This window comes from Cuculus canorus, chromosome 9 (assembly GCF_017976375.1).
Source record: "Cuculus canorus isolate bCucCan1 chromosome 9, bCucCan1.pri, whole genome shotgun sequence".
NCBI classification, from domain to species: domain Eukaryota; kingdom Metazoa; phylum Chordata; class Aves; order Cuculiformes; family Cuculidae; genus Cuculus; species Cuculus canorus.
In genome coordinates this window covers 12,066,469-12,091,087 of record NC_071409.1, presented here as the reverse complement: position 1 = coordinate 12,091,087, position 24,619 = coordinate 12,066,469, and the positions used below count along the sequence as shown (strand labels likewise).

Sequence of the window (24,619 nt, the reverse complement as noted above, 5' to 3'; positions counted from 1 at the left end):
CAGAACCATAACCAGGATGCAGCATCACTTCCTCACAACTTGCCACTTCAGATCCAAGGCTTTCCTACTTCTCACTCCATTCAGGGTCTTGACACCACTCCCTTTCACCTAATTCAGAACAGAAAGATTTTTCCAAGTTAACATTTTCCCATGGAAGGAGGGCTCAGTTTTCCAGCAGCCATCTCCATGCCTCCCAGTGAGAGGGAGTAGAGGACTGGCTGCCTCACGGGAGCCTCCAGTGCTCATTTGATCTACAAGACAGGGAAGGGATAAGAGGGCTCTGCTCCTGCAATGAGCAGTTAAATCTTGAACACAGGCACCAGGCTACCACAAAGACAACTCATGGATCCTCATGAGAAATGGAAGGCAAAGCACTCTTCATGCAGCATTAGAAGGAAGTTCAAACTGCAAAGACCACACCTTGCACCAATCAGTCTCCCAAGGTGCTCACGTCCAGGGGTCTGACCAGAGACTGGCTCAAGCCCTCCTCTGCATACTCTGCGCTCTCTACTTCTCCCAGGAATGCCATCCTCATGGCCAAAAAATGATGCTGGAAGCTGGCAGGAAGGAAGAGGGGAGCAGTGCCAGGGAGTGAGGCCTCTTTCCCAATCCACAGCAGCGGAGTCGACTACTCCTTTCATGTTTTCACCTCCACAAGCACATGCTGCCCAAACTAAAGGACAAAATTACAACACTTGCAAGCAGGAAGAACAGGAAAAATGCCAGTGCCCAAAACTTCGGCATCACCCTGCTGCAGCAGCCAGGCCATAGTGGGGAGAAAACACATCTGTGTCAAATGACTCAATTTTTGAGCAATGCCATTCCCCAGTGGATTACTTGGTGACGGCTAGCAACAAGAAGGGAGCAATGTGCCCTTTCCTGCAGGGAGGAGGCAGGCTAACATGCAGCAATCATTCAGCTCTTCCTCCTGGTACTGGCATGATGGAGCAATCCTCCCCTAGCCACGTGCGGAGACTACAGGGGCCGGGGAGAAAACAGGCTGTCTCCAGGGGAGATCTCCCTGGGGTCAGATCCAGGACGCAGTGAGCTGTGGGCAGCTCTGCAATGCCAGCAGCTCAGGAACCTGCTCGCAGCATCGCAGCCCTTCCCGTGCTGGGCCTGAGCCAACGGAGGGAAAGGTATTCTGGAAGGGCCAATGGCAGCAAGTTTAGCCAAGATTCTGCTCAGCTTTTGTCCTTCTAACAGAGGCTTTTGGTTCTCTCCTTCTACAGCAGACAGGGCAGAGAAGAGTGTGGTTGAAAGGCACCTTTAACTACCTGGAAGCGGAAGGAGTGGTAGGTATGGGAGCATAATTTTTTTTGAGAAGACAGGGCTGGGGAAGCACAGCAACCAGCTGAACAGCTAAGCTAGCCTGTGCCCCAAGCTGCTCTGTCCTGCCTGACATTGCCCTTTGGCACCTGGCTTAAATTTTGGCAAAAAACCAGGAAGAAAATCACAAGGGCTTGATGAATGTGCTGCCAGGATCCAGGGAGGGGGATGGACTGCTGGCAGTGTGGGACCCCCAAGACAGACACTTTCCACTGAGAAACTGAAACCCTGGTTGGATGCAATGCAAATATCTCCCTGTCCCAAGTCCCTAGCACAGCCAGAATCTCCCTTGGGACAGGCAGTTCAGGCAGGGCCGTGTGCTGCCTTGGCTCTGGGGTGCCCTCGTCCCTGTTCCTGTGGCAGCAAAAGCCATGGTAGGAGGGCAGTCCAGAGATGCCGGCCACCACCAGGATGCAACAGGGCAGGAAGCTGCTAGCTGGGAGGAGAAAGGAAGAAGAGGCATTTCGGGCTTTTGTTAACCACTCTGGCCCCTCCAGACGGGAGGGAAAAGAGATGACCCTGGGCCCCCGACCCCATAGCAGGGTGTGGGGGAGCCATGTGGGGCCACTGCTGCAAGCGCCCGCCTGCAGCCCCAACTGGCTTTGCTTTGAGGAGCTGTTTATAAACAGAGCCGGCGTGTGCTAGGAAACATCTGGAGAAGAGCATTTCCAAGCATTCAAACACCAGGCCCAGGCAGCCCAGATAAAAAACCTCCATTTCCACCAGGACTTCCCTTGCTGGCCCAGCGCAGGGTGCTCTGGGCACACCTCCCCTGCCTCAAAAGCCAGCGGTCACGAGCACTGGCTTGCAGACCTGCCATCACACGCTTTAAAATGCCTCGCTGGGAACAGCTACTGGGGCAGAAAGGCTGAAAAAGAAGTAGCTGACAGCTACACCTGTCAGCTAAATTTTGCAGGTCATTGTCTTGCTTTCATGCACAGCAAGGAGCAAGCAGTGGGTGGGGTAAGACTTTGCCCAAAGCCGTGGACTTCCATTCATTTACTTCAGCTCTGGGTTATCGGACAACCTCGTAGGAAAAGCTGAAAGCTGCTGGTAAAGCAGGTTAAGCCCTTGCCAAGCAGGAAAGGCAGGGTAAAGGAGTCATCAGCTGGGTGACCAGCAGCAATCCAGAAGCACTGGTCCCAGAGGCAGGAAATACTCACCTGAGATGTTCAAGAGGCTGCAACTCTGCCACATCAGCTATGCAGCTTCCACTGGCCTTGCTGATGAGGATGTGGATCCTCCCCACGTGGTCACGTCTCCAGAAATGCAGACAGCCTGCAGGATCTCCTCCAGGCACCACAGCCAGGGAAAGGAGGAGCCAGGTCAAAAAGAAGTGAAGTGAAACCAGATGCCAGGCCAGCCTCAGAGCAGCTGCAGTCAGAGGATGCTCCTGGAAGGCTGCAGGGAGCCCGAGCAGTGTGGTGTTCAGGGAAAAAAGAGGAATGGCCTCTCCCTCACCGAAGGGGGAAGCAAAGCCAATACCCATAAAAATAAGGGGTCTGCAAGATTCTAGATGGAATAAACATCGCTGGACCAGTAAACTCCTTGCTGGAGATCACTGCTTTGCTACCACCTCTTGCCAGCACTGGCAGTTTGGGCCAGCTGCCAGGGAGGGCAGGATGGGGAGCAGTGGTGAGCCAAAAGCTTGAGGACACACTTTGTCACTGAGCCTGGGGGGTCAGGGAGTCGGGGAGGGGGACCCTGAGCTCAATCCAGCTGGGCACAGGGCTTCATGGAAGAAGGAAAGCATGGGCTGCCGGCCATCTCTCTCTACGCTGCTCCAACAGCAGCCCTGCCAGCCCAAACACCAACTAAAACAAGTACATGCTCTTGCTATCTCTAATCACGCTTTTTGGTGCCTGAGTCAGAAAACAGATGGCTGGCAGCATTATCCCCAGCTGCAGTTGCTGGCAAACACCACTGTTCCTGTGCAGTAAGCAACAAGGTGCAAGCGTGCCATGCTCCTCTGCTCCATGCTAATGCCAGCACTGCCCCAGGGCAGGCAGGAGGACACAGCACATGGCTGTGGTCCCACCAAGCAATCCCTGGCTGAACTGCCCGTCTGCCCAGTACCTGCAGGGCCCCAGAGAGCCAGTTGAGTATGTGGATGGGATGGGAGCCCCAGTGCTAAATATGAAGCATCCCAATGGGACGTGTTTGAAATGGAGGGGGAGAGAGCCAACAGTGGGGGTAAATAATTGTAAAGGCTTCTGGGAAGAACAGATACGGGCTTAAAAGCTACCCAGCCCCCACAGCAGCCTGGAGGACCCCCTGACAGTGGCCTCTGTCCTGTTTGAAGCAAATGGTGTGGGTGATGGTGAGGAAAGAGTGGTGGCACAGCGATGATGGTGGCTTTCACCCTAATTCTCAGCAAGAAGTAAGAGCACAGCCATGAAACCTCTCTGCCACCTTCTTTTCCTCAGGGCCAAACCTCACCGTGGCAGGCAGCTGCCAGCCCCTTACCACCATCCCATTCAACCAACATTAACCCTCAGGAGAAGGCTGTTGCCCCTTTTTCCATCTCCTCTCTCCCTTCAAAAGGCATCGCTAGAGTGAAAATGGGCCTTCCCACGTTTCTGCTGCAGCCAGAGCGAGGCAGCTGCCCCGGGGCTGCACCCAGAGTAGCATCCAACCCACGCTTCCCTCTCGCTCCGCGCTGCTGGACCTCAGCCGGGAAAGCTCAGCCCTGATGCAGCCTGATGCATTGCAACAAAGCACCTATTGTTGCTAATTGCTTATTTCCCATGTGCAAATGCTAAACTCCTTAAGGAGCTGGGGCAGCATGTTCAGTACCAGCCTAGCCCAGAGCGCTTTAGTTGTAGCTGAGCAGCTTGTGTAACCCAGGAAATCCCAGCTCCGCACTTCTCAGGAGCACGATGTATGATGTGCAATGGCATCACGAACGCAGCAGTACCCACCGTCTGCAGGGGAAAATGTCACCCCAAGGCAAAGCAACCCTAATTCCCAGCCTGGGACAATGCGTAGGATGTGTTGGTCTGCACAGCAAGATTGCCTTCCCCACCTCCAATGGGTTCAGGGCAAGGGTCCAGCTCAGGCAGAACCTCCAGCCCTCCCCTAGAAAATGCTGACAAACTGAGGGACTGAGCTCTTCAGTGAAGACATCAGTATTTTCTTAATAAACTTCTCACATAATGCACAAATTATGTCTTTACAGCTCTGGTCTCTACTAAAGCGTGGTCTGCACGCCAGACTTTTAAAAGGCCTCTATTTGGAGCAGCAAATTGATTCTCAATGATTACATTTCTGCATGGATTTAGCAGTTCAAAAACAGGTACATGTAAATAAGATGATTAGTAGCAACACAGGGATGCAGCTCACAAGTGGAATGCTTCCCTGTGAGACAGATTTTCAAGGCTAGGCTCCTCTCACATCTACAATTTTTGCACCCCATTCCAGTGCTAAAATCACCCTGAGTAGACATGGGAACATAAATCACTGTCTGGGTCGCATTGGTTTCCTTCCCTCTATAGATCAAATGCCAGTGGCACAAGTGGTAGCACAGAGCGGTCGTCTCTGCACATCAGCCCACCTGCTCATTTAGCGCCAGGGATGGACAGGGGCAGCCCGTTGAGGGGCACACTCAAACACTGCACGCCTAATTATTGCCCAAATGGCAGATTTCTGTAACAGCCACGAGCAGATGCTGCTCCAGCAGCACTCTCCTGTGGGTCTGCCTCAGAGGTGCAGGCAGCCTACCCCAGGCCACCCTTGCCACCAGCAGGGCTCCCAGGAACAGGGGAGATGTCCTCCCTTCAGACACGTGCACCTGCTGCTGTGGAAAGTAGAAATAAAAGGCCTCCATCCCTTCATCCCCATTCAGGAGTCCTGGCTGTGGGATGCTGTGCTGCTGTGGGGAAATCCTGACCTGAAGGGGAACCGCCACTGAGCCTCAGAGAGCAAGAGTGTTGTGGGAGCCCTTCCAGAGGATTACTGGGAGCTTCCACATGTGACCCCAGCACCATTCCAGAAGGCATCCCAACTATGCAGCAAAGCCTCTCAATTTCCTGCTGCTTGTTTGGTTGTTTGATGATCTGCTAGTGCAGGTACTCCAGGAATCCCCTCAGTGTGTTTCCTGGAACATGGAAACACTCAGAGACCCTGCTCACATCAGTTTTGTTAACACCTGCTTGCTCCTTCCTGCTCTGGCTACCAGAGAGAGCAACCAGGACAGCCCAAACAGCTGGGAAACCGCAGAAGCTTCAGAGGAGCAGGGGCAAAAGAGACTGCTGATGCAGACCCAGCAAAAAGCTGTCCTACTGGGCGTGAAGAAACTGGTCCAGGAGCTCACAGAGCCAGCAGCATGGTGCCATGGCAAAGGTAACATAAACCCACTGTGGCAAACTGGGCTGCAATTCTCAAAATGTCCAAACAAGCAGGGATTTCCTGATCTGCCTGGAAACATCAGTTTCCTGCAGAAGAACACTTGGGTTTGCCTTTTTCCCCAACACCATGAATCCAGTCCAAGTGCTTTGAGATCATGGGGTCGGGGCGGGTGCAGAGGTTGGAGAGAGAGCAGTGAAGCTGCCCAGGAGCATAGGTGGCCATGCTGAGAATTCATGCTGTGCAAACTGCACCACAATCTCACTCCTAGAAAAAGCCTTTCTTGAAAGTCCTGTGACAAGCACAGCAGCTCCAGAAGATGTATAACACTGAGAAGTTCAGGAATGGAAACTAAGAATTTCAGAATCTGAAGACAAGCACAGGTATGGTAACTGATACCTGCTCACCTGACACACATGTCCTGGGCTTGTGTGCTGTGAACAAAACCAAAAACATATAGCAAATTCAAGGCAAACTTTTCATGCAGCCCCTGTAAACGAGGATGACCACTACACACACAAGCTCTTGGCATGACAGCAAAGGCCTCAGAGGGAAAGCCTGAACCTAATCCTTGAAGAGTCCTGACTGCCTTACTCAAACATACACAAATGTCTTGGTTGTTGGAAAAAATAATGTTTGTAACGTCCAACATCTGAAAAGGGACAGTTAACAGAATTAGTATTATTAATAGCATTTGTACTAATTGATGCACAGTTGTGGCTGTCAGATGATGTCCAATTTATTTATTGTTTTCAAATGACATTTCAGTTTGGGTTGGTAAAGGGAATTAGTGCAACGGGTCCTACATATTAATGATGTGCAGAGGTAAGCAATAAACCTCTCCACCTTCTCAGATAATTTTTCAATCAGAAAATAATGCTGAATTCCTGAAATCAATTCCACTGTCAGTTCCTTGCAGGTTACGCTTGTTTTGTAATTTTGTCTGGTTCTTGGCAGCCATTGCAAAAGAATTCCTAGAATTGTTCCCCGCGTGCATTGAGCAGCAGCACTTGCCACAAATCAAGCCAAAGTCTTGAAACGGTTTAAAATCCAAAGTGCACAGGGTCAGGCTTGCAGGACTGCGGGTTGGCAGCAGCATCACCATGCCTGGTGGGGCACAGGCAAGGCAAATTCTCCTGCCTTCACTGGCTGAGGGGCTTGGAAAATGCAGAGCCCTTGTAGCTCCCTGATCCCTCAGGACAAAAGCACCTGGGAAAGAGCAAAGTCTCCAAATCTGGGCAACCTGCCTGCAGAAGGAGCCCAGGAAACCAGGCAACAGTTACCTCCAATTCTGGAAAGCTCCATCCCGGGCAACACCTCACTTGCACTGCTGTACCCTACAACCACCACCACTGCCTCAGCTGAGGCTCAGGGAATCCAGCTGCTCCTCCTTGCTTGCAGCTGTCAGCAGTACTTTGGGGGTTTTTTTTAAATCCCAAGAGAAGGTACAGGATGTACTGTCTCAGCCCAGATGTGCCGACAGCCTGGCCTGGCTGCGGATTCAGCATTAGCCTGCTTACAGCCCAGGATAACTCCACTCCTCTTCCAAACATCTGACAAACTGAGTTAGCACGGCTGCCATTGAGTTCCCAGCAAACACTGAACTCTGCAAGTACTGTGCCTCTGGGCCCAGAGGTTGCACAGCCTTGCTTCCACTCACTGATGGACTTCTCAGGGTTATTTTACCATCTCTCAAACAGTACCTGCGTGATGGAGGATGCAGCACACCTATGGCAGCTCCCACACAATCACAAGTGGAAACAAAGCTTTTCTTTTCCACAAAATAATGTCCTGTCCAAGCTCTCTCTAGGTTTTAGGCAGAGGCAAAGGCAAACAGTTCTGTAATGCTAGACAATGACTCAAGTGTTGGCCCTTTGTAGTCTGTAGATATCCCTTTGATGTAGATATCCTTTCCTGCAGGACAAATTTTTACCATTTTCAGCACTGTGGATTCCCAAGACGCCTTCAACTTTTGTTAGAAGCTTGTCATGGAAGCAGCAGTGAAGATCTCACCCAACAGCAGGAACAGAGGCAGCAGCCACCCTTTCAGCCTAAGGTTTGTGCACCTTTGGACTTCAGAAGGTCTGGGACCTCTCCTGAGGTCCACAGAAACAGCAGATAACCTGCTCCCAGCTGGAGAAAGGGGGTAAAAGCCTGAGGACTTGTGGGTTAGGTCATCCCCAATTAGACTTCCAAGGCAAGCGATGCAGGGGCAGCACTAAGGACCACAGAGCACCCAGAGCCCACTGCAATGTGGCAGTGTCAGGAGCAGCACAGGCACCATGTAGGAGGAAGTGAAGAGGCAGGAATGGCAGTGGAAATGTAAGTAAGGAATGTGGTGTGATGCGCTGGCCCAGGGTCAGCCCAAGGCTGCCAAGAGCAGCTATGAAATCAATAGCCCTGTTCTGCTTCCTCTCGCATGCCACCAGCATGATCGGAGGGATCTATGACCAGGAAACTCAGTAAGAAGAGGGTTTAAGCTCTGCCTTCTGTAATCAGAGAGTTTTCAGGGCATTTTGGGGAGTGCCACAGTGTTTCCCCACTCTGTTCATCTCAGCTGTGGGGCTGCTTCCAAATAGGGAGGCTTCTCCCTTTGGCACCCAGCAGCACGGAGCTGAGACAGGCTGTCACGCGGGCCCACGAGGAGTTCCAGGCTGCAGCAGCAGCTGCATGCAGATGCCCTCGCCATGCCCTGATGGAGACTTTCACTGAGGGCCCAGTCACAGCCCCTACTGCTCTTGCCTAGTCTGGAGGCTGACCCATAGCAAGCCCTGCTTCCCTTGGCCACCCCTCAGCCCCGCTACAGAAGGGACCACAGCTACGCCACTCCCCAGGCCAAGCATGTACCCTGTGCAGGCCCTGGGGTGGTGACTTTGCCTGCCCACCCGGTAAATGGCTTGGAGACTGCATCTGCAACACCTGCCTGCATATTCCTTAGCAGGGCAAAGCATATGAGGGCCTGGACTTCTTAGTCTGGCCAGGATCTGGCATGGAAGCCCCAGTGTGACATAAATATTTATACAGAGCATTATTACCTGCCCTCTGTAGCGTGGTGAACAGGACACTGACAGCAGGCCTGAGTAGCTGAAATGCTGCAGGGGACAACAGGATTTTTAATTAAGGTTATGACTCTGCAGAAACTCTTCCCTTAATGGAAAGCCTTTTGGACCAGGCAAGCTTCAGATGCAGATTTTAATCTTTCCATCTAAACCATTCTTGCTGAACCAGGAGCTCTCAGTCTTGGCTGTGATGTGGGTCTTATGCAGGCAGACACATGAGCAGACATATGTCAGCACTGGGAAGAGGCTCTGCCTGCAGGCCAGCACGTAAATGTCAACCTGGCAGGAGGCATCCAGTGCTTCCACGGGAAGCCCAAAAGCATCTAAGAACCTAGTGCGCAGTAGTGTGTATCCCCTCAACAACCGTGGCAGCAGAGGCAGCCTCTTGTGGGACAAAGCTCTGCCTGTGACCCCATCCACAGAGAGGTTTGCCATACCCCATGTCACATATTGGATCCAAACACCGCAGGAAGGAAAATGTGTCTGACTCACGGACAGAGTGCTGCTTCCTCCACTGCAGCTGGAGAGAAGCAAATCTCATGCTGACAGCCTTGGACCTCTGACCGACTGCTGCACTTGGCATAGGCTTCTGCAACCTCCCGCTCTGCACCTAGGATCCTCTGCTGATACCACTCTTTGGGGCACAGCGGGGAGACGGACCCAGGGCAATCCAGGTAGAGCTTCAGCAGGAGCTACTGCTTTCCACAGTCCACTCCAACCCCCCCACCTCGACCAACCTCAAAAGCACAGGACAGCGCTAGGATGCACAACAGTTAAACCCCTGCGTTTGCCTCGCAGGAGGTCCAGGAGATCCTGTTGCTCAGAAATATGCGCTTGTCCAAGACAAACAGTGGCCGGGCATTGTTTCAGCATGAGTCAAGCAAGTGGAAACACTCCCGTGCCATCCTGTTTTGCTATCTGGAGGTTTCCCCATAGCTTCAGGATGTGCAGGCAGGCTCCGAGACATTTCCTATTTGCTGTTCTCTTACTCCTCTGCTTCCCACAAGTGTCTGTACCCAGTGCACCAGTGCACAGTGTGCTCAGCGCACCAGGGCAGCAGCCGAGCACTGCGCACTCCTGGCTCATATGTGGATAGTGCAGCCTACAACCAGAGAGCCAAGAGGCAGCCAGTACGAACAGCATCATCTCCCAAAACCCAGTGCATCATGTACAAAATACACCAGTCTGTACCCATTTACCTCTTCTGATGGGCTAGGGAGGTAACAAGGACCCAACACAGTCAAGCAGATTGATCTCCATCCATCCTCTCCACTGCTACAGAGAGGGGAAAATGGCACCTAGACCTTCCCCAGCCACTGGCTTATCCTGCCCCAATGGTGCCAGTCCTCAGCTCTGTGAGCAAGCTCAGGAAAGTTTTGCTGACTCACCTCTAATGTTTTGCCTCACGCTGGCTACCCTGCTTTTAAGGCCTCAGTGCTGACCGCGTGCTGGTGCAGCCACGGGTCACATTAGCACAACCACTAGGCGAGGGTGCGCCAACAGTGCTGCAGTCACAGCCCCAGGCACAGTCCCAGACACCATGTCCTGTCTGGAAAACACCTCCTGCTCTGCCGTGGGAGCAGGCACCATGATGCTGGCATCTCCTTCAGCTGCAAATCGAACGACAACACCTTGCTGCCTTTGCTGGGAATGCTTTGAACTATTCTGAGATAAATCCATTTGGGCAGTGCTGGTGTGTCAGAGAGCCGTGTCGAGTGGGGAGGAAAACACAAGTGCCAATGGAGAGACCCCACCACTGCCCAATAACCCTCTTCCACCACCACTTTCCCAACTGATGCTTCAAGACTGCACATATGGCAAGTCACACAGCTGAATCTGGCACCTCTTATTTCAGACCTAGAATGCATTTTTATCTTGCTAAAAACATAAAAATAGTAATTTTTTTTTTTTAACACGACACTTAGGCTTTGTCAGCTCGCATTTTCATCTGGAAGCCCTTTTAGCAGCAAGGTGTGAGCCCCGTGGGGCGGCGGGCTCAGCTGGAGGGCAGGCTGGCGTTTGCATAGCTCACCCCGCACCAGGTGACCTGGCAACAAGAAGGATCAGGAACTTGTTTTCACATGAAGATCAAAACAGCACAAGAAGAAAAGCACAACATAGCCCAAAGTGACCCAGAACGTCAAAACTGCAACAACAGAAAGTTCAGCCCAAAAATGCAGCCTGTGAAGGCTGCTATTGCTTGGCTTGTTTGTCCCCACCACAGGTGGCAGGAGCAGAGAGAGCAAGGCTTCAGCTTGAGTCAGATATTCAGTGCTCAGCCCCTCTGTCCCATGCCTGATTCCCTGCCGTGCCAGAGACCTCTCCCTCCAAGGGAGCAACCCAAAGCTGAACTCAGTCCCTTCCAGGCATGCCAGGTCCCACAAACCACATCCAGGCAGCAGAACACCATCCCTGCTCTCCAGCTATGTGTGAAAATAATGCAGACACGATCCTCTCAGAGACAGAAACATGGAACGATTCCACTGGGGACTAATTGCAGGCAAACAAATGCTTAATTCATCCCATTACTGACTGCACTGCTAATGAAGGAGATCTGCCCTGCCAGGCAGCACTGAGGCTGACAATCCAACACAGCGCTGCGGCTGCACTCGGCTGGCACTGCTCCCTCCACCCCACTTTAAGCTCTAGCAATTGGATATGATTAACTGGGGCTGGATTTACCATTCTGGGCACCAAAATCCTGCTGGGAGACCCAAAGCGGATACAGGAGCCCTTCATGCTCCAAGAACGGGGAGAAGTCACCATGGTGACTTCTGCATTTTGTGTAACCAGAAATGAGAGCATGCTCTCAGCTGGCTTGGACTTCTAGGAAACAATCACTGGTGATTAACGACCATCAATCCCCTGCTGGTGAACTTTTCTCTGTCTCCACCCTCATCCAATCCAGATGCACATGCAACATGAATGGCTGCTCCAGATCTTCGAGCTCAGCCTTTGCCCAAGAGTGCTGCTGGACATGTTGTAGGAGGTTCAGTTATTGATCTCATTACTAAGGCTTCCATTAGGAAAGGAAAATACATACAGAGCTCTTCAGCTTTTCTTTCTTTCTCCAAGAACATTTCCATTAGGATTAGCAAATCTAGCCAAACCATCCCAGATGCTTAAAATCAGCAGAGAAGCCTTTAAGGCATCCTGAGTAGGTGATCTGGTTCATACCTTGCATTAAAACAAAGTCCAAGGTCCATCCTCGGAACAATGCAGGCCAAACTAAACCACTTTCTTTAAGCATCAGCCTGGAAATATCTGTGTGCCTGAAGCCCACTGGTGGCCTGTGAGTGGGAAGAGTGAAGCCAGCTGGTGGACAAAAGGTCTGAAGAGCAAGTGACCACGGGGCTGTCAGGCTTGCATGCCCAAGTCACCAACACAGTTGCCCACTCACTCTTCCCTGGGGGCATATTTCTTCAACAGAAGGTGCACAGACACTCCAGTGACCGAAAACCTCACTGCTGCCCAAAATCAACCCCCACTCTCTACAGTATTCACAACCAAAACTTCTGAGACCCAACATACAAACTGATGCTCCAGAATGCAATCACAGCACCTCAGCAGGCACAGCTGGGCAAACACACACCTCTACTGGATGTGCTACAATCTAGGTACGGATTTTGGCACTGATGATCAGGAACTTGGCTTCAGAAGCCTTGCGATTGTGCATGAGAAAAAAGAAGCCACAGCAACACTGTACAATGTGTTCATACTGACTTACAAATTTCAGATTAAGTCCCCCTGCAGGGATTAAAGCAAGGAGACTGTTTCCCCCTAGATTTTCTTCCAAAAACCAATGTGAGTTGAAGAGAAGCCATACCAGCTGCCCGCTGCCCACCTCCTGCTCCCGACGGGACATAGCTGTACCTGTACACTGGCTGCATTTCCCTGGCAATCCCAATGACTGCTCCCTCCGGGAAGTTGTCAAACTCATCAAACAGGTCTTGGATGTTGGCCTTGTACTTCAGGTCCAAGTCTACTTGGATGATCTGTGTTATTTCTGAAAGCACAAGAAGAAAAGTCAGCTATATAAGACAAAAGTGTAACCGCTGATTACCAACAGCTACTTGATGAACTACACCCAATGAGGACTTGGTGCAATCAGCCCTGTGGGCGAGACTTGGCCAGTTCAGGGCAAACACAATCCAGCTGCAACCCCTACGTACAGCTACCCTCCTTCAATCACCATGACAGTAGTTACTATTGTGTATTTTCGGCATGATTCACTTCAGAAGCCATTTCTGGTGACCTCCTGCTTCTATCCAACCCTCCCTCCCTCCTTCCCTCCCTTCCTGAAGATTGGTTTTCCATACAACTGACAAAAGCAAGAGGTAACTTCAACCTAGTCTCTCCCTTTCTGGAAGACCTTCTGCAGAAGCAGCCACACAAAACCCCATGCATACTTTCTGCTACCTACTTCTTGGAAAAGTAACCAACCCCATGAGCATTTCCCAGCTCCAGACCACAGAGCATCCCTGGATAGAAGTATCAAAGCAATTCCCATCATCAACAACACCAATAATTCAGTCAGCCACGTGACACCCTCAGTAACTCTACACAAGCTCGTTAGCTGCCAGCAGCCTGACGCGGGCTTCCCTGAGGGCAGGGATTACAGCCCCGGGCCTACACAGAACTGCCCACGGCCTGGGAAACTTTATGATTGCTGGTGGTGTTCTGTCAGAGACAAGTAGGGTCATGTAGATATGGAAGCATCTTCTACTTGCAGTGGAAAAGTTGAGAGCGAGGAGAGTCTGGAGGACACCACTATGAAGGCCAGGCCTGAGCTTGTCACCAGGGTGAAGTCCCTGTCTGCATTTGTCATCGTCTCTGCAGCACATGAGACCAATTGATGGAGATGTTGCTTTGGAGAGGGTGCAGGAGATATACCTCGTCAAGACTGTCCCGGGCAGATCTGAGGATGTTGTAGGGACTGCAGCAGGCTAAGTGGAATGCAGCAAACGCTACGAGAGATCGGATAGGTTCCCCCAGCTCCAAGCAAAGCCATGGTCATCTTCTGGCCAGCCAAGCTCAATCCTGCTCAATGACTGCAAGTGGAGTGGAGCCATCCCCAATGGGGTTGTGTAATGCCACGCTATTTATATATGTTATAAAAGCCAACAGCAAATGGCCAGGTTGCTTAGCACTCAGCGCTAAATGGATTATAAAGACTGTGTCACCCGTTTTGGCTGCACGCATCACACACAGGTGACGTTACAGCTGTCTGCAGGTTAGATGTGTGTGCCACCATTGCTTTCACAGCAGTCAGCAAAGGCGGCCCCTCAGCCTTCCTCCCTGCATGCAGGAGGACCAGCCCAGCCTCCCCTCACCCATGCTGTCTGCATCCTCCATGGCTACGACAGGGCTTCCCCATCAGGCTGGCATCTCTGGGCTGCTGCCCACACTCCAGCCCTCACACCACAGCGATTTCTCACCCCCTCACCTCGCTGTGCTTGGGACAGGCTGCTGGCTACCCCCGGTCTGCTGAGAGCAGAAGGCAATTGCTGTTTTCAGCCCCCAAAGCCACCGTTGGGACTAGAGACCCAGGGACACAGAGCAGCCAGACATGGGCAGCCATCCTCTGGCACAGGAATGCAGCTTTGCCATTTCAAATGCATTTGTCACTTGGTGTTTGTGTTCCAAGCAGACACTGGGATGTAGAGCAGCTCTGAATTTTCTGCAGATCCTGCACTAATCTGGAGCTCTTGGCAATTGGTTGTGTCTACTAAACTGTCCTCATTTCCAAAGGAAAAGGCCCGTGAGGTTAAGCAAGAAATATACTGCTTACTCTGTGAAGCATCCAGGCAGAAATATAAATCAAGCAGAAACAGCATCTAAGCTACAACCCAGGCTGTATCTCAATTTATTTTTCTAACATCCATCACTCCCTATCTGCTAAAGGAAAGGCCTTGTTCCCTTCAGCTGGCCGTACGGCAATCCCCAGGCCTGCCTAGTATTTACCACCACCATAATCCTCTGTTTGCAAAGATTTAAAACCCAGGCGTAGTAATTCATTACAGGCTAAAGCAGGTCTTGACCTGAAAGCAATTTCCCTCAGCCTTCCCAACTGCCTTTGAAATTGCTAGCACAACTCAAGCAGATGAACAGGCAGAGCTGAGGATTGCTGTAATAGGGAAGTAGACGTGTATCCCAAATATGTCAAACCTCCTCAGTGGTCCATACCACAGCAGTGCAAAACTCCAAATCCTTAATGCTACTGCACTTGAGGATATCCAGACTGGTCACAAAACTCCATGGTGAGGATACCCAGACCTCCAGGTTGAGAGGACCTGGACTTCTCACACAAGACCAGCCCAAGGAAAACAGGAGGGGAGCCTGAGCCTTCCAAGGCGCTGCCAAGAAAAGAGAGAGGGGCTGAAGTGCCCAGAAGGATGCCAGCACAGCTCACCCTAGTGCACAGCAGCCTTCCGATGCTTCATCAGGTTTCAATTAAATCAACCGCAAGGCACGTCATCCGATTGTTCTCTACAATTACAGATGAGAGCTAACTGCAATTAATCACAGCAGAGAATGAAAGCTGAGCTTGGGGGAAGCTCTAATCCCAGCCCTGCCTGACCCAGCACCAGCGCTGCTCCATGCTGTGCTGGCAGAGCCCCCCAGGAAAAACTCACTGACAAATTACACCCCAAAAGCGCAAAGTACTTTTCTTGTTGCTTTTGGGCAGCTTTTTTTTTTTAAAGGAGGCATGAACTGCAATACAGACAAATATGAGCATGGGTGACATTAAACGCCATATTGCCAGATGCAGCTTGCACGGATAAATTAATGGCCAAAATGATTTCTCTGCCTGTGACTGGCAAGCAGCCAGGCTCTAGTATTTACGATTTATCATACTCATTTGCTCTTTTACCAAATGCTTTGTCCTGGCTGCCATGTGGAGGTGGAGGAATCGCGTGCTCTCTTAGGCACAAACAGCTTTGAGGGGTCCAGCTGGAAATGTGGGAAAAGCTTGAGTCTGTTTTGCTCAGCAAGTGAATTTTCTAACTTTGCCATACTGCATTTCACCCTCTGCACCATTTAAGTCCAGCTCTTCCAGCCACGATGTGTAAAGGGGAGTTACGCCACCCAAAGCGAGGTGATCTCCATTAGCAGTGACAGCTTTATGGCACAGGCTGGCCCCATTTAACGCTCATAATATTTTACTGCAGCCTCGTACTAGCAGACACAGAAGGGCTGCTTTCTGGGCCCAGCTCAAACCCTCCCTCCAGCCACATCCAGAGAAGAAAGACGAGCTTCAGGGATGCACAATCACATGATAGGGTTTGGAAACCAGGAGAGAAACCTGGTTTGTATGGAAGTTACACCCGTATCCAAGCTGCCTTGCACTAGGGCTCAGCTGCCAAAGAGAGGGAGAATCAAGGCTATCCAACAGCAGGACTCTGGAGAAGAGCAGACCTCTGGTCGTGCAGGCGCTCCTTCTTTTCCCCAAGAGACTCAGCCCAGCAAGGTGGGGGGCAGAGGCCACTTCCCTGCTGCCTGGCATCCTCTGCCAGGACCCAGGAGAGCTATGCCAACAGGTGTGCAGGCACCCCAGGTGTGTGCAACAAGGGGCCTGGTGGGTTGTCAGGATGTGGGACAGAGTGGGACAGGAGCAGGTGGACATGCAGTGGGCTGGACCACCCCACTGAAACGCAGTATGAGCCTTGGGAGTAAATCACTCTTCTCACAAGAGCAGGCAGGAGTGTGAGCAGCAGGGGAATGGTATGGGGAGGAGAAACACTGCTTTGGCTGACCCAGCCAGGGCTGTGGGGATGCTGCACAGTAAGCAACCCTGCAGCAGCTATTAGACCTCCAGCCCTTTCTGAATCACAGCCACTGCTCAAGGCAGACTACGGACAGGCAGCCTTGAGCCTGCCTGTAGGCTAGGACTACTTTCCCCTGGCCTGAGTTGAGGGGATGGCCTGCAAGACATTTAAAATCGTGAATTTAAAACTACAGAAAAGTAGATGAATGATAGATGAATGATTAGGAGCCTGCATGGAGCCTGGGGGAAGCTGCCAAGCACATAAGCCTGCATGCACAACTCCCTTGACTGCTCCAAGAACACCAGCTGCCAGCTAGAAATCTGATGAAAGTAAAGGAGATCCCCTTCTTGGCTCTTTGCCTTCTCCTGCTCCAACCACTTTCACAACAGTGAGCCACTGCCTCCCTGGCACTGCAGGCAGCTAGGGCAGAGGCAGGCAGCAGCAGCACCCCATACTCCCCATGGGGTGGATGATGCCGACACCCTCCATGGACATCTACAGGTCACCTAGTGAAGACCAAAACTTGTCTCTAAAATACGACATGTGATTTGAGTGGCTCCCAAGTGAGCTACAAACCTCCTGGATCCCAGACACCACTGAACACAGGTGTGGTGAGCCCAGGGTGGTTCACCAACCATGCATCGGGGTCTAAGAGACAAGGCAGAAAAGCAAGACACTGCAGCTCCGCAGCCTGGCCTCTGCAGGCAGCACAGGCTGTTCAGCAGGCAAACTCATGTACACTCATCCCAACAACTTTCCCAGTACAAGGATTGCTGCCCTGGCAAAGCTGAGCCCAGACAGCAAGCACAGGGATTGGGCTTAAGTGCTAGTCTCAGCTCCAAACCCTCATCTTCCACACAAACCAGGACAGATCTGGGGCAGAGGATGCCACAACCAGCAGCTGCTCTCACTCTGCGGAGAGGTGAAAGGAATGAGAAGAGTAACAACTTGTGCCCAGGAACAAATAGCAATATAGAGAGCTGCCATCACAATGCAAAGGGCTGAAGCTCTCCAGAAAATGGCATGGTCTTAATCACTATTAGTTGATCAGTGGTTTAACAGCTTTAGACTGGAAGAAGCAAGAATTGAAACTTCTTGAACGCAGCACAGCTCTCCATCCTCTCGATGGGTTCCTGTTGGCAGGAGCTCAGCTCCCCCCTCAAAGTACAAAATCCTGTCTGCAGCTGGTCTGGCAGCAGAGCTGCTGCAGGGAGTGGTGGGATGGCAGGAGGGGACAGGCCACCACCCTGCCAGGCTGCAGTAAGCCCAAACGTCAGACACATTCCTGAGGCAGACACCTGTCACCAGTGCCGGTGGCGATTTGACGCTCCCCTGCACCCCTGGAGCCCCCTGCATCCTTCTGGAGACTGGGCTGGGGGGAGGACACAGCCTCACATGGGCTACAGATAGTGGCTCAGAGACCCTCTGCAGGGACAGCAGTGGCTGCAGCCAGCATGGGTGTATGCAGCGAAGGGACGGGAGTGTCCCCTGCTGGCTGCAGCTCTGGGTGTTGCGTGGCTGCAGTTGGGGGCCTTGAGAAGGGCTGGGGGTGCTGTGCATTTTGCCACTTGACTTGAACCATCAGAAGGAGGAGGGCTGGACAGCCCAAGCTGTCCGAGTCAGGGTCAGCAGCGCTGGAAGGCTCAGGTCTGCTGGTCTGCAAATGCTGGACACACCTGGATGCTTCCCTTCCACCTCTGTCCGCCGCTTTCAGTCTGGCTCTGACTACTACTGATAGTTTTTAGCTGTCCTCATCCCAACAGGGGGACATCTCAAAGAAACAAGGAGCTGGGAAGGGCAGCAATTACTTTCAGATCATTGCCCTGGGCAAGAAACCTCCTGAAGCAGACTGGCAGCAGCCTTTCTCAAGTGGACAGCATGCCTGCCAGCAGCAACATGCAGCTCTGCAAAGCCACCCATGCTGGTTGTGAAACCAGGATTCTCCTCCCTTGCCAGCTTTCAGGGACAAGTGGCCAAGACAAACACCACTCCTATGGCCGGCACCAAGGCCAGGCGTGGGCACAGGGCAGGCAACAGGTTCCAGAGGGTCCCTGTGCAACCCAGAGGGTGCTGCCCAGTAACAGCGTCTGGCCAACCTCAAAAGCCTGAGCTGCAGCATAAATACAGCTGCACTGCCAGGAGGCCATGCCAGCCCAGAGTGAATATGCAGTTTATTTACACAAACACACCGGGTTCTCCATCCTGCCCTGCATTAGAGGCTCCCTGTGTTTGGCTCGCCCCACCACACTGCTGGCTGACCCTGGCTGCTCTCCCTTCTGCTGTCAGCAGGCCTGTGAGCAGCTTCCTCTCCAGTTGCGCACTCCTCCTGCCAGGCCTTAATTTCTCCACAGATAAAGTCACCCCTCTGCTTCCAGGATTAATCACCACTGCCCACACAGCTGACCCCAGAGAGCCTCACCCAGAGGAAGGCACCCAAGGCAGGGGCACAGACATGCGTGTGCTGCAGAGCTCACTGCCAGCACTCTAGTGACTGCAGGGGACTGCAGTCCTCCTCCCCAGGACCTGTTGCTGCTCCAGAGCCCCCATTCTCAAGAGAAGACAATCCTACAAAGCCCTGCGCTGGTGGGACTTGCCAAGGTGCCTTCCAGCTGCCTACTTAGACACAGGTCCTTGCCTGTGCTGTGCAGCCTAGAGTCCTCTCTGCTCCCTGGGCCAGCCTAGCAGCCCCCTCTCCACCATGCAGCCTCCCACGCTGCAAACAGGGTGCCAGGGGAAGGCAGGAGGCAAGGGGAGCACATGTCCAAGCACCCTGGTCTCTAATCACACCACAACGCAGGTTTCTGCACCGCTCATTAGGCACACAGTGGAGCAGAGCAGCGGCTTCTGCACAGCAATTCAGCCTATCAGTTAATTAAAAAATTAGGCTGCCTGCCAGATACAGATGACAAATCATCGCTACCATCCACGCCAGGCAGGCACCTGGGTGAGCTTAGGGGTCTGGTATAACAGCAATAGCCCCAAGTGCTGACGGCAGCATTGCTCTGCCTGCCTTGTTCCACACTCCACAGCCATCTCCAGAAGGATGGGGAACACTTGGCAGGAGATGGATATGTTTTGTTCCAGGAAATTAATTTTTCCTGTGCATCCAAGCATCTCCTGATAATTCATCAAGGTCTGAGGGCCTAATATTTAATGATGCTCAACACTTTGGCTCTTAACTGGACTCCAAGGCAGAGACGTTGCTGAGCATGCGACAGCTTTCAGGATGGAGCTGTAAGTGCTATTTGGTATGTATTTAATATACAGTGTCGCTGGGGGAGGAGTGTGAAGACACTTTTTGGAGCTGCAGGAAGAGCAGCAGGAAACCTTATAATCAGACAAAATAAAGTTTAATTCCAAGTTGCCATAAATTACAAAGCAGTGCAGAGGGAAAGCTGTGAAATACCGAGCGGGTGAGAGGAAAGGGAGACCAAAAAGAGATACAGGAAAATAAATGCATTAAGGTAGATGATGTCACATCCCGATTAACTGGGGAAGGAGCTGCAGGCAGATTTTGTCCTTGTTTCTTCCTGCTAAGCTCTAACGAGCTAGAGCAGAGCAGGGAGCAAGGCTGTGGGGGAAAGCAGCCCCAGCATCAATGCCAGGTAACCTCCAGCAGCTTCCACCCTTTCGGGGCTGGCTGGGGAGGGAGGGAGGCAGCACCCACCCACAGCACTGGGCACGGAGAACCAACTGCTCCATGGGAAGGGGCGGGGGGGAAAACAGCAGCCTGTGCCTGCCCTGGCCTGACAGATCTAGGACATCCAAAAATAATCAATGGTGGCACTGCAGCAAGGGGCGGCCAGTGGAAATGATGAGAACTGACACCATCCCTGGGGACGGCGGGTCGCCCTGGCCTCCAGCAGCACCAGCGCCATGAGGAAGGGGCCTCTGCTGTGGCAAAGCTACCAGGGGGCTTCCAGGTACCTGCTGAGCAGCATCCACATCCCCCTCATTGCAGCAGCTCCTCCCAACAGCCCCTCCAGAGAAGGGCTGCGGCCAAGGGGCATTCTTGCCAGGAGAGGCATGTCCCACAGGCAGATGGACGGCTTAGTGTCCCATTGCAGCAGGTGAGGGCTTCACTGCAAGGCCACAGTCTCCAGCTTTTACCTGGCTTATTAAGGTCTGCTGCTGCCTGCTCCCCAAAAGCACCATGGAAACAACTCCCATAGCACAACAGCTCACCCCAGTAAGGAACAATGGCTGGTACTACTCTCCCTATAGCTCACAAATCCCTCACTTCAGCCTCTTCTCGCAGGATCTGACATTAGTGAGTGCAGCTCAGAGACAGGATGGAGAAGGAACAAGGCTGTTTTTCACCTGGCTGCAGAGCAGAGCAGGGAGGGAGGTTATGAGAGCACACTAGACACTCTTAAAGGTCCCTCCATCCCTGTAAAGATGGAAACATTTTTGCCAGAAAATAAACCCTTCAGCTACTGCAGCATCCCATGAGAATTGTGGCTCAGGAGCATGCGGCTCGGGAGTCATCGCCCATGACTCCACTGCAGACCCCAACCTTCTGTGCCTCTTCACAACATCTCCACTTTGATAATGAACAATCGGGCCTAGAGCATCTGGGACAGAGGTGCTTTCCTCCTAGCACTCTCCCAGCCCACTGCATCCCAGCGTACCCCTGATGTGCTGGGGCTCGGCAACACCCAGCCAGCAGGAAAGGATCAGGAGTGCTGCACTTATTTATTACAATGCAAGCTGCTGAATTTTGTGGGTAGCTGCACTGTGCACTAGGAATTGCTCTGCAGCTTACAGGAGGAAGAAGAGGAGGTGGTGCTCCCCCATCTCTTTCCATTGGGCTCCACCTTACAGACCTCTGATGCACATTTCTTTGTTCACGGTATGACACAGGATTGATGCACCATAACTCACTGCACACAGGCAATGCTGAGGGGAGACATTGTGTGCAGTCACCTGGCACCCTGTGGGCAAACAGGAGTCCACCCCAGGCAGCCTGACATTATGGATTTGAACACTGCAGCTGCCATGACAAACCCTCACGCACACACAACTACAGATTCCCAGTTTCCCAAATGCAAAAGATCACATTTGCAGGACGCTGCCTGCCTGCTTTTACAGAAGCACACTAACAGAAGACTTGTCAAGGCACTGTTCCAGCAAACAGGCTATTTTCCTGATTCCTCTGCTTAACACTTTCCCCTAGCTCCCAGGCTCTCCACCTCCACAGTCAGCAACAGGAGTGCTCCAGGTACCTGGCCTCAGAGCAGGCAAGGTGTCCTGAGAAGGCAGAGTGGAGCTCAGCACTCACTTCAACACATCTCCTCCCTGGCCTTTGCCATCCACGCAGCTCCACTCAGTGGGAAAGGCATATGCTGATGCTCACAGAGGTCACTGTCTCTGGACTGGGACTCCCAGAGCAGACAAAAGCTGATATCAGTTTCGTGGGAGACCAAGCCAGAGCCAGCAGCTGGAGCCTGCTGCAAGCAACACCAAACCCCAAGCAGCCTGAGGCTTGGTCATTAACAATCAGCTTGGACAAACACCATTATAATCTGGTCTACACTTAATAATCAGCAGAACCATTTGATAATGAGTTGTATAAAATACCCCACTCAGAGCCTGAGGCCAGGGAGATCACTGGACCTCCCATTCGATCCTGGTGTGTCACAGTCATTAGGTCCACACAGCAGCTACAAAGCTGCCTGTTGGCAGCCGCTTCTCTGGACACAGTGCTGCTTATTCACCTGCAACAGCTTATCATTGCCACACACAGCCACATCCCTCGCGATGCACACCAGCACAACTTGCAGCTCAGGGAGCCGCCACAGCAGAGGCAGTGCCAATCAGACAGCAGCTTGCCATGATTTCCTCTTCCATGAGGCAGCATCTACAACATCCCACAGCAAGAAACTCCAAGGATCACTGCACCTGTGTGAATAAGCACTGCGCTCTCTGGTTTCTACCTGCCTCTGTCCCATCCCATCTTCCCCTTGCTCCCTCTTTTCTCCCACAGAAAACTGCAGCACAGTCAGTAAAATCAATGGAGTCAAATACCAATGGCAGCCTTCAAAGCTCTGCCTGAGCTGCTGGATGTTGATATTGCTCTCTCAGCCCATCAGCTGTTAGGGGTACCTAGTCGCTAAACTAATCTTCCCTGAAAATTACCTGACTTCAGCCAAGGATGGGGGCTAAGAACTCCTCGGAAAGCCCGCGGATTCCCCTGGCCGTCTCCTCCCTTCACCCATGGCATCAGGAGTCTGTGTCTTGAACCTGCCTGCCAGGCAGACTCGCCCAGACATTACCCCTTCACATAAGGAGTGTTTTAAAAAGCTTGCCAGGACCTCTGAAGTTACACGACTAAAATGACAAGTAATTAGAGGAATTGGAGGCAGCCGGGAAGTGAGAGGCCACCGCTGGATTAGCATACTGAAAAGGAAAGTAAAAGGGTCTGAGTCCTTGACTTCCCTTCTCTTCCTAGCACAAGTCCCCAGATTACTTCATGCTGGCATTATCCTCACCCTGGCAGCTCCTCCTAAGCTTGAACCCTGCTCATCCTCTCTCTGTGTAACTTTCCCATCACTTCTCCCTTGCAAAACCATGGCGATGCATCAAGCCCTCCTCCAGCTCCTCAGTCCTGCCCACACCACATTAAACCAGGATTTATGAGCCTTGAGCACAGACAAGAGTTATACAGTCGGCACTTCTGCACGCTGCATACCAAGTCCCCAGCTGGTTTAAATCAGATTAACTCCGCTGATGTAAGACATTTAAGGCAGGAGAGTTCCATGATTTAATGATTTACACCATCTAAGAAGCTGTTATATTATAGTTTGGCAGCTGCAGGTTTTAGATCTGAAGTTTTTTGGGCAAGGACCCCAAGCAGCAGTGAAAGACAGAGCAGCTGAGTGGCAAAACTCATTTAGTCGCAGTGCAATACGCATGCAAACAGCATGTGTTCCACAAGTCTTTTTAAAAAAATAAAAACCAACCCTGGTGTTCAGTTCTGAGTGCCATCAGTCTGCAAAACCAGTGCCTCATTACAGCCCCAAGGCTCCAAACAGATCACTAAGTCAGGATACTACAGAAACACCTCCCTTCAGAAAGTTATACATTTGGGAAAATAAAGCCAGGAAGCTTTAATGCAAAGGTGACTATTGAAAAAAACCCATAAACACAAATGCAAGCAAACACATAAGAAGGCTCAATATTCAGATCAGGACCTTTATTTCTGCTGCAGGATGCTTAATCTGGCTTCCAGAAAAAATTGGTGCTACTACCATGGAGCCAGATGTGCCCGCAAAGGTGCACCAAAAGATGCAGCGTTCAGGGCAGATGCAATGGCTAGGAAACGCACCAGGAAAAATGCTAATACTGCCTGAGAAGGAAGGTTTAGTCCACCCTCCTCCACCATAGCAAAGCGCCTACTTAACAACAGTAGAGGCTGCTTTCTCAGAGCCAGGAGAGTGGCAGGAAACCAGTGCCATTCCCAGGTCACCTCCAAGTGGGCAGCAGAGCTGCAGCCCTCCCTGCTGCCTTCCATCCAGTGCTGGCTGCGTGTCAGGAGACAGGCAAGGGGCTGGGAAGCTCCACCAGCCCCATAAATCACGAGGCACCCAGCGCAGTAAATCTGACCTCCCTTGCAAGGGAAATATAAATCAGCTTTACTAGCAGCTTCTGAAACAAAAACTGAGCTCGTGAAACTGTAAAAATGCCTCTTTAAACATCCTGTGCCCCGAACAGACCATTCAAAACCCTGTCAGGCTGAGAGAGAGCTAATAAGTTTTCCAAGAAGAGACAAGACGACCTGGGGGTTGATGAACTGAGAAAAGACATTTCGGACTGAGCAGCTTCCTGCTGGTAGGCAGTACGACACAGGTATCTTTAACACACGGTAAAGAGGGCTGGGAATCAGGAGGAGTGAATTAGCCAGCATTAATGCTGTCATTTGTATTCACCGTACTTCAAAGCCCTCACAATGCAGATAGCACCAGACAAAAAAAAAAATTTACCCAAGTCTAAAGGAGAGCAAAGCACAGCACAGTGGCTGGAGCACACGGACTAATGATCAGCAGGGCTGGATGGGACCCTCGGGGACACCTTGCCCACAGCCCCAGTGGGGCCAAAGCAGGCCACCTCCCCCCTGCA

General features: G+C 51.9%; 1 protein-coding gene across 2 annotated transcripts in view; it reads right to left on the bottom strand.

The window, feature by feature from the left end:
- The window catches only part of XXYLT1 (xyloside xylosyltransferase 1), a 39,657-nt gene that overhangs the window by 3,048 nt on the left and 11,990 nt on the right, over window positions 1–24,619 (bottom strand). For both annotated transcript variants that reach the window (XM_054073920.1, XM_054073919.1), the window contains exon 3: window positions 12,606–12,738. In XM_054073920.1, coding sequence (XP_053929895.1) covers window positions 12,606–12,738 — 133 coding nt within the window. The remainder of the gene's footprint in view (window positions 1–12,605; window positions 12,739–24,619) is intronic.